Source organism: Dama dama, chromosome 26 (genome assembly GCF_033118175.1).
Source record: "Dama dama isolate Ldn47 chromosome 26, ASM3311817v1, whole genome shotgun sequence".
Lineage (NCBI taxonomy): Eukaryota > Metazoa > Chordata > Mammalia > Artiodactyla > Cervidae > Dama > Dama dama.
The window spans coordinates 45,871,957-45,888,027 of NC_083706.1; the positions used below are offsets into that span (position 1 = coordinate 45,871,957).

General features: G+C 44.4%; 1 protein-coding gene across 5 annotated transcripts in view; it reads left to right on the forward strand.

Moving 5' to 3' along the window:
* The window catches only part of TIAM2 (TIAM Rac1 associated GEF 2), a 238,356-nt gene that overhangs the window by 134,156 nt on the left and 88,129 nt on the right, over nt 1-16,071 (forward strand). For all 5 annotated transcript variants that reach the window (XM_061130248.1, XM_061130252.1, XM_061130253.1 and 2 more), the window contains 3 exons: nt 856-1,028; nt 2,027-2,251; nt 15,486-15,671. In XM_061130248.1, coding sequence (XP_060986231.1) covers nt 856-1,028; nt 2,027-2,251; nt 15,486-15,671 — 584 coding nt within the window. The remainder of the gene's footprint in view (nt 1-855; nt 1,029-2,026; nt 2,252-15,485; nt 15,672-16,071) is intronic.

Consider the following 16,071-nt stretch of genomic DNA (forward strand, 5'->3'; position numbering starts at 1 on the left):
GAAGTGCTTTTTAGGAGCAGCTATCAGCCAACCATCTGGTTGCCCACCTACATTGAATGTATAGGTATGCTAAGGACACACATGTTTTTTAGGGTTTGGAGGATGTAATAAAATTTTAACAAGGGTGATTCTGTTTCCCAGCAGTCTTTTCCAATGAGTGGATTTATGTGTGGTTCACAGGGGACTTCCCGGGCAGAATGTTGGCAGGGGGGATAAACTGTCCCTCAGAACGCACAATAGGTGGGGTGCTAGGGCTGGCAGCATCTTGGTATCTGCCCGAAATGACTTTTACTTCTGCTCGATAGAAAGACCCAAGCCCTGGCCACTGGGAGCTCAGTGTTAAGGGAACCATCGGAAAGAATTTGGACTGGCGGAGAGCCGGAACCTCTACCCTGGTCCTCAGGTCCCCGGGTCATGGGATGTTGTATGTGCAGTGATAGCATCAGTCAGACTTTTCCGGATGGAAAGTTGGGAGGGTTATTTCTAAGGACATCAGTGGCTGGAACAAGAGACTGGCTCAGACCTGCCGCAGCAGCTCAGGCCATAAACCTCATGCCCCTTCCCCTTGTTCTGGGAGGCTCTCGCAGCCTCTGCATTTGGATGCGTGTTGATTGTGGGAGGAGAGATTGCTCAGTGCTCCGCTCAGAGATCAGAGAGTACCATGCCTCGGGGATGCCGTTTCTGGGGGCAGAGCTGGGGTCGTGCAATTTTTTTTTCTCCTGATTTCTATGCGGTGCTGGGTTCCATTGTAAACTTGTGTGACCATGTTTGCTTATCTCCCTTCTTCTCGTTCCTTTCCTACGTGGGTCCTTGGGACCTGTGACCGGGGCAGTACTGTGCTTTTCTCTCTCTCAGGATGCACACTGCTCTTTTACGAGACCTACGGGAAGAATTCCATGGATCAGAGCAGTGCCCCGCGGTGTGCCCTGTTGGCAGAAGACAGCATCGTGCAGTCTGTCCCGGAACATCCCAAGAAGGAAAATGTCTTCTGCCTCAGCAACTCCTTCGGGGATGTCTACCTGTTCCAGGTACTGCTGAGCTTTCCAAACGGAGGGTGGAGGCGAGATCTTATGTCCTGTTTGGACGAGAAGGATCGGAATTAAGAGGCATGACTTAGCAATGAAATAGAGTAAAAGCCGTTAGACTTTGGATTAAAGTGTAAGCAAGAGAACTGGCCTCTGCTGACTGCCAAGCACCATGGGACTATCACCGTTCAGTCGTTCACCCAGCAGGCATTTCTTGGGTGTCTGTGTGCCAGTGTGTGTGCTAAGTTGATTCAGTCGTGTCCGACTCTTAGCGACCCCATGGGGTGTATCCTGCCAGGCTCCTCTGTCCATGGGATTTTCCAGGCAAGAATACTGGAGTGGGTTGCCGTGCCCTCCTCCAGGGGATCTTCCTGACCTAGGGATCAAACCCGTGTCTCTTACATCTCCTTCATTTGCAGGCAGGTTCTTTACCACTAATGGCCATCTGGGAAGACCCATATTTCCAGTATTCCACTCAAATTCTCGATATTTACAGACAATTATTTTAATATTATTGTGTCCTCCCTGAAATGTTCTTTTATTTTCATTTTTCATAATTGAGTCCACACCATGGACATAATTTCATATCCAGGTTTCAAAATGTAGCATTTTGCTCCTAATATTTCCTCATCTTATTAAAATTATGAAGGTAGTCTGCTTTTTTAGAGAGTGACGAGATGTACACTGCGTGAATATACCCTGTTTTTTCTTTTTAAATTATTTTTGTTACTCTCCTGCTGCTGGAGAATAACTTGATTCTAGTTTGTCTTCCCGTCATATCTGGGGCCATGTGACACCCTTGATGCTCTCACAGGCCCTCTGGAATCATGGAAGCCTGCAGATCTGTGTTGAATGTGTTTTTTAAACTTAAACAGTTTTTATGAAGTGGAGGTATTTGGGGATTGTACACATCCAAGCCCAGGCTGCCACTTTGGAGAAACACTTGTGTGGAGAAACAATTCCAAGTCACTTCCCCCTCCCCCCGCCTCCTCTGTGTTTAGGCCACCAGCCAGACTGACCTGGAGAACTGGGTCACCGCCATCCACTCGGCCTGCGCATCCCTCTTTGCAAAGAAACACGGCAAAGAGGACACAGTCCGGCTGCTGAAGAACCAGACCAGAAACCTCCTCCAGAAGATAGACATGGACAGCAAGATGAAGAAGATGGCGGAGTTGCAACTGTCCGTGGTGAGCGACCCAAAGAACAGGAAGGCCATAGAGAACCAGGTACAGGTCATCTACCGTGTCTCCTCCCGTTACTCACCTTCCTCGTGGCAAACTCAGTTCCGGGAGCTGGTTCTTATGCCTCTGGCGGAAATAGCTTCTGTGGTCTCTCGGTTCAAGTACTTAAATGGCTGTACTTCTGTCATATGGGAAATACGATCTGCTTTGGGGGCTGTATACGTATAGTGGAACGTTTTATGACCAAATCTTGTTTCCTAGTATTGAGTAGCTCCTGCTTGCCTAGCTGATCCTCTCACATATTGTCACTTTTGGAACAAAATTTGTATAATAAAACTACTGGAAGATTAGGCAGGTATGATTCTGATATAGAGGATGGCTTCGAAAGCAGTGGTTTGGTTGTTGTTCAGTTGCTATGTCATGTCTGATTCTTTGTGACCTCACGACCTGCAACATGTAGGCTTTCTTGTCCTTCACTATCTCCCGGAGTTTGTGCAAACTCATGTCCATTGAATGTGTTGGTGATGCCATCCAACTATCTCATCCTCTGTCACCCCCTTCTCTTCCTGCCCTCAATCTTTCCCAGCATCAGGGTCTTTTCCAAGGAGTTGGCTCTTTGCGTCAGATGGCCAAAATCAGCATCAGTCCTTCCAATGAGTATTCAGTGTTGATTTCCTTTAGGATTGCCTGGTTTGATATCCTTGCTGTCCAAGGGACTCTCAAGGGTCTTCTCCAGCACCACAGTTCGAAAGCATCGGTTCTTTGGTGCTCAGCCTTCAGTGGTTTGGTGTAACACAGCTCTTCCTGTATCTGCGGGTTTGGGGGAAAAACACTATTTTTTTGGCTTGTTTTTTTTCCAACAGATGAGGTGCTAAAGAAAATGCTTTCTTTGGCCTGTTTCCACATTCATCTAGTAATTAAGCAGCTACTTTCTATGCGGCTTGCATTTTACAGGAAGGGAAGCAGCTTAGTGTCTTTCTTTCTTTGCTCAGACAACCTGAACACTTAGACGAGTGTCAGTGAAATTTCTAACACCCCTGTCTTCACTCAGGTTCCCTGGGAAACAGACTGAGAGAGAGATTTGCATGTGAGGAGTTTTATTAGAGATGCTCTCAGGAGTGAGGGAGTGAAGGAGCAGGATTAAGGAGAGACTCTGGTTCTGAATTATGCTGAGCTGTTCCACAGGCAGCTCAGCAGCTGGGATGGCCATTCAGAGTTGCTTGCTTCTAGTGAGGCATGCCGTGTCAACTGGTCAAGGTAGCCGCCTTCAGAGGGGGTGGGTTCCCAAAGAGAAACCCATTTGTGAGCCATGAGCGGCTAAGGGGAAGAATGCCTTTGTCTTCAAAGGGGAATCGGGTGGCGCACAACAGTATCCACTACAGTCCCTTCAAAATCAGTGTCCGATGATTTTGGACCTTGAAGAGGGATAGGGTGAAGATGGGTTGGCGTGTGCCTGAATCTTTCATCCTTTTCACTTTGTAAATTATTATAGAGAGCCTAGGTTTTTAAAAAAAAAAATTCCATGGCAACACAACAGTTTAGATTCTCCATAGAAATAATTTTGTCTGCAGCATTTGATTTAAATCACAAATGATACATTACCAGTCTTCTATTTTGTGTTTGAATATTTAACCTTGCTTAGAATTTTTTTCTGTCTGCATATACATGAACTTTGGAGAAGGGAATGGCAATCCCTTCCAGTATTCTTGCCTGGAGAATTCCATGGACAGAGGAGCCTGGTGGGCTACAGTCCATGGGTTTGCAAAAGAGTTGGACACTACTGAGCAACTAACACACATGTGAACTTAGAATGTGTGGAAAGAAATTTCTGGCTGTAAGTAAGAAACTGATGAAAGGCTTGCATTCAAATGATATATTTCTGACACTCTAATAAGAGTTTGGAATCTATCAATTGGCGATAGTAAAATAACGAAGTGATTCCCATTTCCTGCCCCCTCATCAAGTGTTTCTAAATGATGACTCAATTGAATGGATTTTCTGGTGATACCTGGATCTGGCTTGCATTGTCTTTCTCCTGATTCAATTCTTCCCTCTTGCTATTTGTCCATCTTTAGGTATTGACATACCTAATAGATGCCTATAGCTTCAACAAATAAAAATAATTTAAAAATACAAGTCCCATTTCTAAGAAATGTATCATTTAGTTAGAGAGCAGGCCTCATAAGCATGAAACTAACAAATATTCTAGAATGATGTAAATTAGTACCAGTGGACATAGTCATCAGATGCTTCGAGGGATCAGGGGTTGAGCTTGTGCTGTGATTTTTGAGGAGGTGGAGGAAACTTCCTGGAAGAATAGGGCCTTAAAAAATTGGCACGAGGTGTGTAAGTATGAAAGCTAAACCTGATTGGGAAGAGTGTGTGGCACATGGTAGGAGAATTTGGTAGTATAGTTGACCCTTGAGTAACACAAGGATTATGGGTTCCGACCCTCTGGCAGTCGAAAATCCACATATAACTTATAGTTGGCCCTTTGTATTCAACTAACCACAGTCATATAATACTGTAGTATTTACTTAAAATCTGGGTATAAGTGGACCCATGCAGTTCAAATCCTTATTGTTCAGGGGTCACATGGAGGAGTAACAGAGTGGTGGCTTGGGTCTCCTGAGCCGAGATGTGGGCTAGGAAGGGATAAAGAGCTGGAGGTTTGGTGGGACAGGTACTGGTGTAGCTTTTTCAGGGTCTGTGAAATAACACTGGGATGTAAGGTTTATTATAGCCTCTAGAACCAAGGGAGGAACATGCGTTTTTAAATTGGGATGAAAGCATGATGAATGCATCCTCTTTGGAAGATGAATCTGGCAGTGGCTTGGATAGAGGTCAGAATGACCCTGGTCTGGATGTGCAGCTATGAAGGTCTGGACCAGAGTAACAGGACAGAAGTTTAACAATTTGTATAGAAGATATTTCTCCAAATGCATCATTTTCTTTTTTTTAATTTTTTTTCAAATGCATTTTCTATAATTTTATAGAATATTAGTTTCCTATGCAACTGAATTGAAATGTTCCTCAAACAGAAGATTTATTTATAGTGTGGCATGTGGGATCTTAGTTCCCAGGTCAGGGATTGAACCTGTGCCCCCTGCAGTGGAAAGACTTAACCACTGGACGGCCAAGGAAGTTCCAAAATATGCTCTTTATTTAAAGAGTGACAGCTAGCAAACTACAATCTAGAGCATATTGATAGTTTACCAAGGAACTGAAAAGGAAGTTGAAGCTGCCAGGAAGAATGGTGGGAGTGGAAGGTTTTGGGGGTTTTGACAAGGCCGCACCTGCTGGGGATAGACACATCTCTGACCTCGGCCTCCTCCTTCCCAGAGCCTGGCCTGGCTCATGTCTGGGAAGAGGTTTGATCTTGGGGCAGGCCCTGACCTCTCAGCTTTCTGTCTGGGGCAGGCAGGGATGTGATGCTGGGTCACAGTTCACACGACAAACGAAAAAGCCTGAGGAGAAGGAGAAAGGTTTTCTTCACGTTTTCTCCATACTGTGTCTCCCCTGTGGTCCTGAATTTCAGGATCCAAAAGCCACGATAGTCTGTCATCAGAGTCGCAGCTCATGGATTCAAGTGCCCCAGTTAGAATCTCATACTGATTGTAGTGGGAGAAGGTATGGTTCCAACTGGCTCGCTAACATTTAAAGCCATACTTTAGTCTCCTGGACGCCCAACTTAGTTTTCAGGTCCTTGTGTGTTGTCAAATGTTTAGGTCCAGGGAGAAAAAAGGGAAATTGGGCAACGTTGAGCCAGTCCTGGCCTTTTTTTTTTTTTGGCCTCTTTTTTTCTTTCTCTGTTTATGGCCACAGAAAGTCCAAGCAAACATTTTTTAAAAATTTAAATTTTTATTACTTTAAAAAATTCTCATAATATAAATTTTAATTAATTTTTTCATTGTTGGTAAATGCTTAATTTATGATGTCAAAATTGGTGCTGTTTTTTCTTGGGAGAGGGGAATTACTTTCATATGCCCCCCTACACAAATCCAAGGGTCTCTGGTGGTTGGATGGCCTGGAGAGGAGCTCTTTTAAAGAGTTAGGGTAATTATTACCTGTGACCCATATGCATTCTTTGGCAGAATCATTGCATGAGTATTTAAAGCACCGTGCTGATACTATTGAGTTTTCATTTCAGTTTTCCCTCTTCCCACCCACCCCACCTTGCTCTCACCCTTTTCCCTTGATCCCCTCCCCCGCACACAATCACCTTCTCATATTATGCCACTGAATTTCTGGTAAGAAACAACTGGGTTGATCTTTAGACATTCCACCTGAAAATATTCTCCTTACCAAACCCGCAGTTTTTAAGGTTGTAATTTATTTGTGTTTTCCCAGAGGGCTTTGCGGCAGGTAACGTGAGCTACATTCGCTGTGCCCACTCTTCTTAACTCACTTGCCAGATGGTTGGAAAGAAAGCTATTTTTCTCTATACTTGCAGGGGGAGGCAGGCACATGCTTAGGATTACTTTTATGAGATGGTTTTGGACTAGAGAATGTTCTATGACATATAAAGGCAAAGGTATTTACAAATCAAATCAATAAGAGCACGATCTCCTAAATATCCCAGAAGTATATAGTTTTCTCTAAAGTGCCTTTTAAAAACTTCTTTAAAAGAGCAGTGCTTTATCCAATTACCATTGAAAACTCTCCACCTCACTCTATTTTATTTTACGTACAGGGAAATAATTTATTTACGCAGAGCTTTTCCCCAGAGATCCCAAGAACCCCAGATACAGTCAGCTTGTTGCCTAATGAAAGCTGAGCTGAGAGTGTACATTACATCATGCGAGATAAAGTCTCTGGAACAGGTTTTCTTTAAAGAGCTTTGGTTGGAGGAGCTCATTGTCAATTCCCTTTTCAGATAAAGTCGCTATTGCAATAATAACAGCCGAGTTTCAAGCTGTCATATAGGGACATGCTTGGCTTAGAAGAGACCATCATGTGCTCTTGTCCCCAGGCCTTCTTGGGACTCTGTGGAGCAGGATGACTCCCCACATTTGGGGCGTGTCCAACTGGGACATTTTGGGCATGCATTTGGGCATGTCCAATTGGGAGCAGACCGTCCACATGGTGGTTCCTTTTGAAGTTCTAAGGGAGAAAGAGCTGTAAATTAAGTACAGTTAGTACTTGATTTCCCTTTCCATTTATTATTTTAAACAAGTGAACAAGAATGAAACCTCCCCACCCTTAGGCGATCTTGGCTTCCCCCCCGGAAGGCTCCCTCTCCCCATCCTGACTCTCTCTGGGCCTTTCTCACCTCCTGCAGGGAGGTGATACCCTGGAAGGAGCAAACTGTCAGCGGGTGGGTTTGGGACTGCACTGGGTTTTGTGAACCATTGGCTTTGTTTTCAATATTTACTTAGTTTTTTTAATTAGAAAAATTTTATGTATTTATTTATTTATGGCTGGGCTGGGTCTTCACTGCTGTGTAGGCTTTGCTCTGGTTGCAGGGAGCAGGGGCTATTCTCTAGTTGTGGTGCGAGGCCTTCTTGTTGTGGTCGCTTCTCTTGTTGCAGAGCACGTGGGCTCAGTAGTTGCGGCTCCCGACTCTAGAGCACACGCTTCGTACTTGTGGCACATGGGCTTCGATGCTCTGCGACTGTGGTATCTTCCTGGACCAGAGATCGAACCTACGTCTCCTGCATTGGCAGGCAGACTTTTCACCACTAAGCCACTAGGCAAGCCCTTGTGTAAAGTTTTAAAATCAAAAAGAGGATGGATTGAGCTCAGACCACTGGAAACTGCAGTGAAGGGAGCAAAAGGACCAAAACCTTGAGGAAAATATGATCTAGGGGGTGTGGGTGGAAGCAATACGGGGAACAGAGCATTGGAGTGTATTTGTGAAGGGGATTTGAGGGAGACAAGGCCAGATTACCAGGGGCAAGGCCAGGACAAGGCTTCCTTCAGCAGGCCAGAGGGGATGGCACGTGGAGGAAGTGCTGAGGACAGGAAGTTAACACTTAGTTCAGACTCTGGGCCAGGTGAGTGTTCAAACTGGAAATTTGAAGAAGGCGTGGTCTTTGCCCTCAGGGTGCTCCTAGTCAAGCAGGGTGATAGACAGCTAAGCACATAATTTTGGCATAATAGAATGAATTCAGAGCAGATTATTTTCCAGAGTGTTGTGGAAGACACACGAGGAGTTAGCCTCCTATGTAGTCAGGGAGGACTTCCTGGAGGAGGGATGCCCGAATTGCTCCTCAAAGAATGGGGAGTTAATAAGGAGAGGAATCGCAAAGGAATTCAAGGCCAGGGGTTGGTGTGAGTCAAGGCAGAGTGCTCTGAAATGATGCGGTCATCCTGGCAGTCTGAATTTTCAGCACATGATGGGTAGGTGGTGAGAGGTGAGGTATAGTAGATCTGTCTTCTCTCTTCTCTCTAAGGCTTCAGAGGCTGCTGGTTTTGACCTTCCTCAGGTGCTAGGGCCACACAAGGCCGGAGTGGTTTGCATCTAACAAGAGAATCTGACCATCGGATTCCTGGGATTAAAAATCGCTCAGTGGCTCCCTGTTGCTTACAAGAAAAAGTCCCTAATGACATCTCCCTTCCTTGACCTTTAGCTGCAACATCGAGCTTCTGGTGGGTTCCACTTCTTTCTTTGGATTTTCCCTCGGCCAGAGAGGACCCACGTGGACCACACACCTACTTGCAGACTGCCCTGTCCCCTCCCCCATCATCGGACTCATCCCTGCTTGTCTGTGATGAAGGGTTTAGCTCCTCCAAGGAGCCACCCTTGATTGCCCTCCTCATCCCTCCATCAGGGACCCTTCTATGCTCTGATAATTTTCAGGGTCTCTCTTTATCTCACACACTGTTTTGTAATTATGCCTTTGAGTATAAGGTCACTCCTGGAATGAAATAAGAGCTCCTAAAGGATGGATAACTGCCCCTCCCCTGCCATCTGTTTCCCTGGTACTTGGTTCCAGGTAGACCGTGGACACACCTGTGTCTCCTTCCCTCTTCCCTGGGCTGGTCCCCACCCCAGCCTCTCACAGCTCCTGGCTCCTTTGCTTCAGGCTTCGCTCCTTCATTCACCAGTGAGCATCTCCTTTCATGCCTCACTCTTCATCCTCATGGTTTCCAAGGCTACAGCTCAGGACTCCTCAGGCCAGGATCCTGTGTGATTCTATAGTAACTCCACGTGGTCGAGTTGTCTGTATCACCCATCTGATGGATGAGTGTGTAGACACTGGGACAGATGTAGGAAACGGTCCAATGTCATCACACAGAGTTAAGTGTCCGAGCTTGAACACAAATCTGCACTTCTAATGGGATCCAACCTCACAAAAAGATTTGTGAATCAGATTGTGCTTTGCTTGCTAAGGAACCAGATGATGCAGAGTTTTGTGTCAAGTAGAAATTAATCTTTAATTTGCTTGTTTTCTTAACTTGAATGTTTCAGCTTGATATGATGGGAAATATATTTATTATGAATGCATTTGGCAAGTGAATTTGATGGCATGTGAATATCTCAAAGGGAAAAATAAAACATAACCAATATTCTAAACCAGTAGCTGGTTGCTCTACCTACCAGTTAACTTCAGTGTTTTCTGTGTTACTAGCTGGGTTCTTCTGTGGAGGTCGGTTTTAGTGCTTGGAAAATATTGTATGGGAGTTTTTCAACTTACTCTGCCAAAAAGGAAAAACTAATTATCTTTTAGGACCAACTTAGAAATGGACAAATGACCAAATACTGTGATCAAATGACTAAACGGTAGAAAATATTTTTCTAGGAGTGTTGGGTGTGGCAGGAATGTACTTGTCATCTTTTTAATGCATCACTTATTCATCTGTTATTTTTAGCATTAGCCTTCATCTCCTTTCCTTCCCACTTTCTAGAGTGGACCATAGCCTTTCTGAGCTCATTAAATAAATATAGATATATTAGCCATAAAGAGGAAATTTTGGCATTGTGTTTGTGTCAGAGCTTAATAATGGGAGTTTTCCTCAATTTTTTGTTAACATTTTTCTTTTACAAATGAAAGATAGAACTTCCTTTGCATTCATATTAATTTTGTGTTTTGCGCTAAGAAGTGAAAGCTCAAGCTACATAACAGTTGAGTTTTAATTTTCATATACGGATGAAATAAAAAAAAAGTCTAGGCACAATTATCAGTAGAATGTAGAAAGAAGGGGGAAACTGTCTTGGTTTAAGGGAACTGATTTGGGGCATTTTCATTTTTGGTCATATTAGGAAAAAATCTCTAGAAATTCCCTGATAAATGTGAGATTGGATAATATTGCTGTTTTTATAATGATGAAATTTTCTGAGGTAGCATGTATGATAGATAAAAAACTATCTTCTGTTTCTCTCATTTAAAAAGAATGTATCTTTATCTCATCTTTTGAGGGATAAAGGGATAAAAAACATGTTTTTCTTTTAGTTAATGTTACTTTGAATTTGGACCAAACCTGAATATCAAGGCTGGTAGGAAATTGAGAGGCAAGACGTTCACCCAAATGAGAGAGTAGATAGTCTTACAGCTTCTCTATAGAACACCTGGGGACTTGTGGGGAGAAATATAGTTAATGGTCAGATGAAAATTTAAATAAAAGTTGCAAAGTAATTACTAGACAGTGCACGACACCAGCCTTATGAGCAAGAAGACCTGGGCTCAGGGGCTGTGTTCCAAGTGCTCTGTGGAAGCCTGTTCCCACGTGTTGTTCCCGTTAGGATCAGCTCTGGGCCTTGGCCAGCCTGGAAGGGCAGCTTACGGTGTGACCCTAGTGAAGTCATCTGTCCCCTGAGCCTCAGTGTCCTCTGCCGAGATACGAAGGCCTGGTAACCCTCACTGCCCGTGTCCACTGGCGTTCCCAGTATTACAAGGTCCGTCTTGAGCTCGTGGGTCTGGTGTTTGTACTTCTCTCTTCTCTCCAGTTAACCCAAGCACCTGAATCCATGTCCTCACCAGCCTTTTACCTGCATATTCTCCCGTGTCCTTCTCTACAACTGCGGTGAGTCTATGGAAAGAAAAATCATTGTTACTTATCCAACCTCAGATCCTCATTTAACCTCTCTGACTGATTCTGTCCATAAAGAACCATGACCTTTAAAACAAGATAAATATTGTCTTTACACATGCACTAGATGTGTGACTAATGATGGCTTACTCTGCCACAGAGTGCTTTGGGAATGAAGGCGGTTATTAGTCAGGGTTCTCCAGAGAAACAGGACCAATACGATGTGTAAAAAATATATTCATAAAGAGAGGCATTATAAGGAATTGGCTCCTGTGAGTAAGGAGATGGGCAGGTCCCAAGATCTGCAGTGAGTCAGCCAGCTTCAGACCTAGGAGAGTGGACAGTGTGGTTCACATCTGAAGCCTGGCAGGCCTGAGACCCAGGATGAGCCAATATTTCAGTTCTAGTTGTCAGAAGCCAGGAAAGAAGCTGACATCCCAGTTTGGAGGCCCATCATGGAGAAGGAATTCTCGCTTGCTTGGGGAGTGTCAGACCTTTTGTCCTAGCCAGGCCTTCAACTGATTGGACGAGGCCCACCCACATCACGGAGTGCAGTCTGCTTTACTCAGTCTATCCACTTAAGTGTTAGACTCATCCCTAAACTTTCTCATAGAAACACCCAGATTAGTGCTTGACCACACATCTGGGCACCTTGTGGCCCAGTCAAGTGGATGCATAGAATTAACCTGTACAAAGGGTGAGATAGGAAACATCACTGAAATGGAAGTAAAGTCCCTTCTCATTTGCATTTTCTACTAAGTTCAGATTTAAAATGCTGTCTATAATGTGCAGTATTGGTTGAGATACTTGTTCTCTTGAAACAGTCACATATATTAACAAAATTTTTGATCTTCGTAGGATCTGCTTTGGGCTTTCCCAGCCCCTTCTTTCTTTCAACAAACCTAAGCATCAGAAATCCATATTCCTCCTATGAACTCACCTGCATTTTGTCCCAGGGTTTTGAGCAGAGAGGTCTGGTGTGCTGAAGATTATAAAATATTTCTGACAGAATTTGAAGATTCCCTGTGTATTGTTTAGGATGGAGCTGTCTTTTCTTTTCAGTGATGCTTTGATGTGTAGTCATTTAAATACATTCAATGATGCTTTTTTAAAAAAAAGCTTTGTAAACTGCAGAAGTCAGTGATAATGTGAGACTGTCACTTCTGTGATCTATAGTGTTCGGTCTTGACCTGTGTTTTATTTTATTTGCTATTTTGTCTTTTTATTCCTCTGTGGATATTATGGACTTCTGTGTTGTCTGGTACTCAATAACTCACTGGTTTTCTTTTCCTTTCATACCTCCACTCTCTTCAGAACCCCTAAAAAGTATCTCATTAGCTGTTTCACATGGAATTATAAATGAGAGATAGGCTTGAATACATTACCCAACCTAGAAATACCTGCATGTTATTAAAAGACAAAAGAATGCATCTACAATTGCAGATTTTCAGGTATTAGCTTGTAAAGATATTTGTGAGACAGAGCTGGTAGTATAGTTTTTGCTGGGCATTGTAGTTTCCAGTCGGTGAAGTTTGCGGTTACATAATACCCATCCACTACTGCTGGAATCTAGAATTCTCTAATATGGTAAGACTACAGAGAGATTTGCTGTTCAGTTTGATCTGCCATGTTAGTCTGAAACAGTGGTCCTCACTCAGGCTGGGCACCAGAATTGCTAGAGATGCTTTTAAATTAAATGTCTGCTTTCCTGGGCCTCATACCTAATGAGTAAGCTCCTCAGGTAAAAACCTGGGCATTTTCGTTTTTAAAAGCCATCAGGTCATACTGGTATTGACTCAAGGCTAACATCGGTGGGCTATTCCATCACTAGCAAGGGCATGCAGTGTCTTCAATAAAGTTAGATTAGAGATTGAGATTTTTCAGTGCACTCTGGGAGATTTTGTTGTTTTGCTGACAAACTATGATAAATCAACAAATTACTTGTTTAGATCTTGTAGCCATTGTATTTCTTTCCTGTAGTGTGCAGTGGTCTTCCTAAGAAATAGATACAGAGAACTTGGACTCTAAAGAGCACCCAGAATTTGTTCTGCCTTTCTCTGGAGAGGATGGAGGAAAACAGAGTGTTCATTGTCAGAGATGCTTCAAAATACCATTTATCCAGGATCAGGGGTGGACCTGGAAAGTGTCCTGTGGAAGGTTAGGATCTGTTTGGGTGCAAAGCTTGGCAAAACTGGAGATGCAGTTGCTGCGAATGAAATGACACAGTTCTCATAGGAAATCGTTGTTAAGACTTCACCACAGAGCTTCTCTTGAATTTTGAGATTGCTCTGAACACTCTTTGAAGCCCAAATTCTTGTTCTGTTCTGAATCTCTGTGTTGGCAACTCCCTGGAGGCTTTCTTTGCCTATTCATTTATGTTTAAATGAAGGTAATGCTTACACATAACATACTTTGATTTGACATCCTTGGAAGAAGGGAGAGTGGCCCCCAGAGTTTGCATTTCTTTACCAATTTATGAATTCAATTTTGAAGAATAGACAGAAAGTTTTGTATTGTAAATAATTATGTATGTCTTAAAATTTTTTTTTTTTTAATTTGTTTTTGGCTGTGCTGAGTCTTCACTGATGTACTGGCTTTTTTTTTTTTTTCTAGTTGTGGAGATTGAGGGCAACTCTCTAGTTGAGATACATGAGCTTCTCATTGCAGTGACTTCTCTTGTTACAGAGCACAGATTCCAGGGTGGTCAGGCTTTAGTAGTCATTCCCAGGCTCCAGAGCACAGGCTCAGTAGTTGTGGCACATGGGTTTTTGTTGCTCTGAGGCATATGGGATCTTTCTGGATCAGGAATCGAACCTGTGTCTCCTGAACTGGCAGGCAAATTCTTTACCACTGAGCCACCAGGGAAACCCTGTATGATAGTCACTCAGTCGTGTCTGACTCTTTGAGACCCCATGGACTGTAGCCCGCCAGGTTCCTCTGTCCATGGAGATTCTCCAGGCAAGAATACTGGATTGGTTTGCATTTCCTCCTCCAGGAGATCTTCCTGACCCAGGGATTGAACCTGAGTCTCCCTCATTGCAGGCAGTCTCTTTACCGACTGAGCCACCAGGGAAGACCTTGTCTCAGTTATATGCCACTGTGTATGTATATACACTGCAACTTCTTTATCCATGCCTCTGTTGATGGACATTTAAGTTGCTTCTATGTCTTGGCTTGGAGAAGGCAATGGCACCCCACTCCAGTACTCTTGCCTGGAAAATCCCATGGACGGAGGAGCCTGGTAGGCTGCAGTCCATGGGGTTGTGAAGAGTCAGACACGACTGAGCGACTTCACTTTCACTTTTCACTTTCACGCATTGGAGAAGGCAGTGGCAACCCACTCCAGTGTTCTTGCCTGGAGAATCCCAGGGACGGAGGAGCCTGGTGGGCTCCATCTATGGGGTCGCACAGAGTTGGACACGATGAAGCGACTTAGCAGTAGCCTGTCTTGGCTATTGTGAGCAGTACTGCAGTGAACATTAGGCTGCATGTATCTTTAGGAACTGTGGTTGCCTTGGGAAGAAAATCCCCAAAAGAGATGACATATGCTTATACACGGCTGATTCACTTTGTTGTACAGCGGAAACTAACACAGCATGAAGCAACTACAAAGTGAAGTGTTAATCGCTCACTTGAGTCTGACTCTTTGCGACCCCATGGACTGTAGTTCGCCAGACTCCTCTGTCCATGGAGATTCTCCAGGCAAGAATACTGGAGTAGGTTGCCATTTCCTCCTCCAGGGAAGCCCTATAAGTGTCTTAATAAAGATGTATAGATGGTGATTCTTCCCCAGTATACTTAAAGTAGGAGTAAGAACTCTGTCATGCCTGAAGTTCATCTGCTCTTTCTTGTTTCACGAGTCATTCTGAGAATGTTCAGAAATGTGCAATCACTGCCTCCATTCATCCCGCATCTGTTTATGTGCAATTCAGTTAATCTGGTTTAAGATCAGAGGCTGTGAATGTAAATGTAACAAAGTGAAGTAACTGACTTAGAGTTGTGCATCCTGCCTTAAGCCAGCATGGTTTTCAGCAGTGGAGTTCTCCAAAGGTCATGCCATGGCACCATATTGGGACCACTGGTTTGGTTTTGTCTTGGCCATCCTGATGAAGGACAGTGCTGTCTGACCCCATTGGTTTTGGTGGGAGGGCCTGAGATGGGGCAAGCAGGGAAGGCTCATTTGAGCCATGCAACACCAGCTAAAATGATTTTTTTCCTTAAAGTTTGTGAAACGGGTCACATTTTCAATTTGACCTGTGAAAACGCCTCATTTTTATTTAAATTAATCCTATTCTTGCTTAAACAGATCCAGCAATGGGAGCAGAACCTGGAGAAGTTTCACATGGATCTGTTCAGGATGCGCTGCTATCTGGCCAGCCTGCAGGGCGGGGAGTTGCCGAACCCCAAGAGCCTCCTTGCTGCCGCCAGCCGCCCCTCCAAGCTGGCCCTGGGCCGGCTGGGCATCTTGTCAGTTTCCTCTTTCCACGCTCTGGTAAGTTCCCAAGGAAGGCGGTTCAGCGGCATGCAGGGAGCACTGCGGAAGCTCACCTTTCTCTCCAGCTGGTTGACACTAGGCTCTGCTGTGGCTTAACCCACTAACTGACCAGGGCCACCCAGGGACCCGGTGCTGGGGGAGGGAGGGTTGGCATCAGCTTCTCTGCTGCTCGTTCTTGGAATCCAGCTTCCCAGGTGGCGCAATGGCCAAGAATCTGCCTGTAAAACTGGAGACCCAGGAGATACAGGTTCAATCCCTGGGTCGAGAAGATCCCCTGGAGGAGGAAATGACAACCCACTCCAGTATTCTTGTCTGGGAAATCCCATGGACGGAGGAGCCAGGGCTAACGTCCATGGGGTCACAAAGAGTCAGACACAACTGAACATGCAAGCAAGTA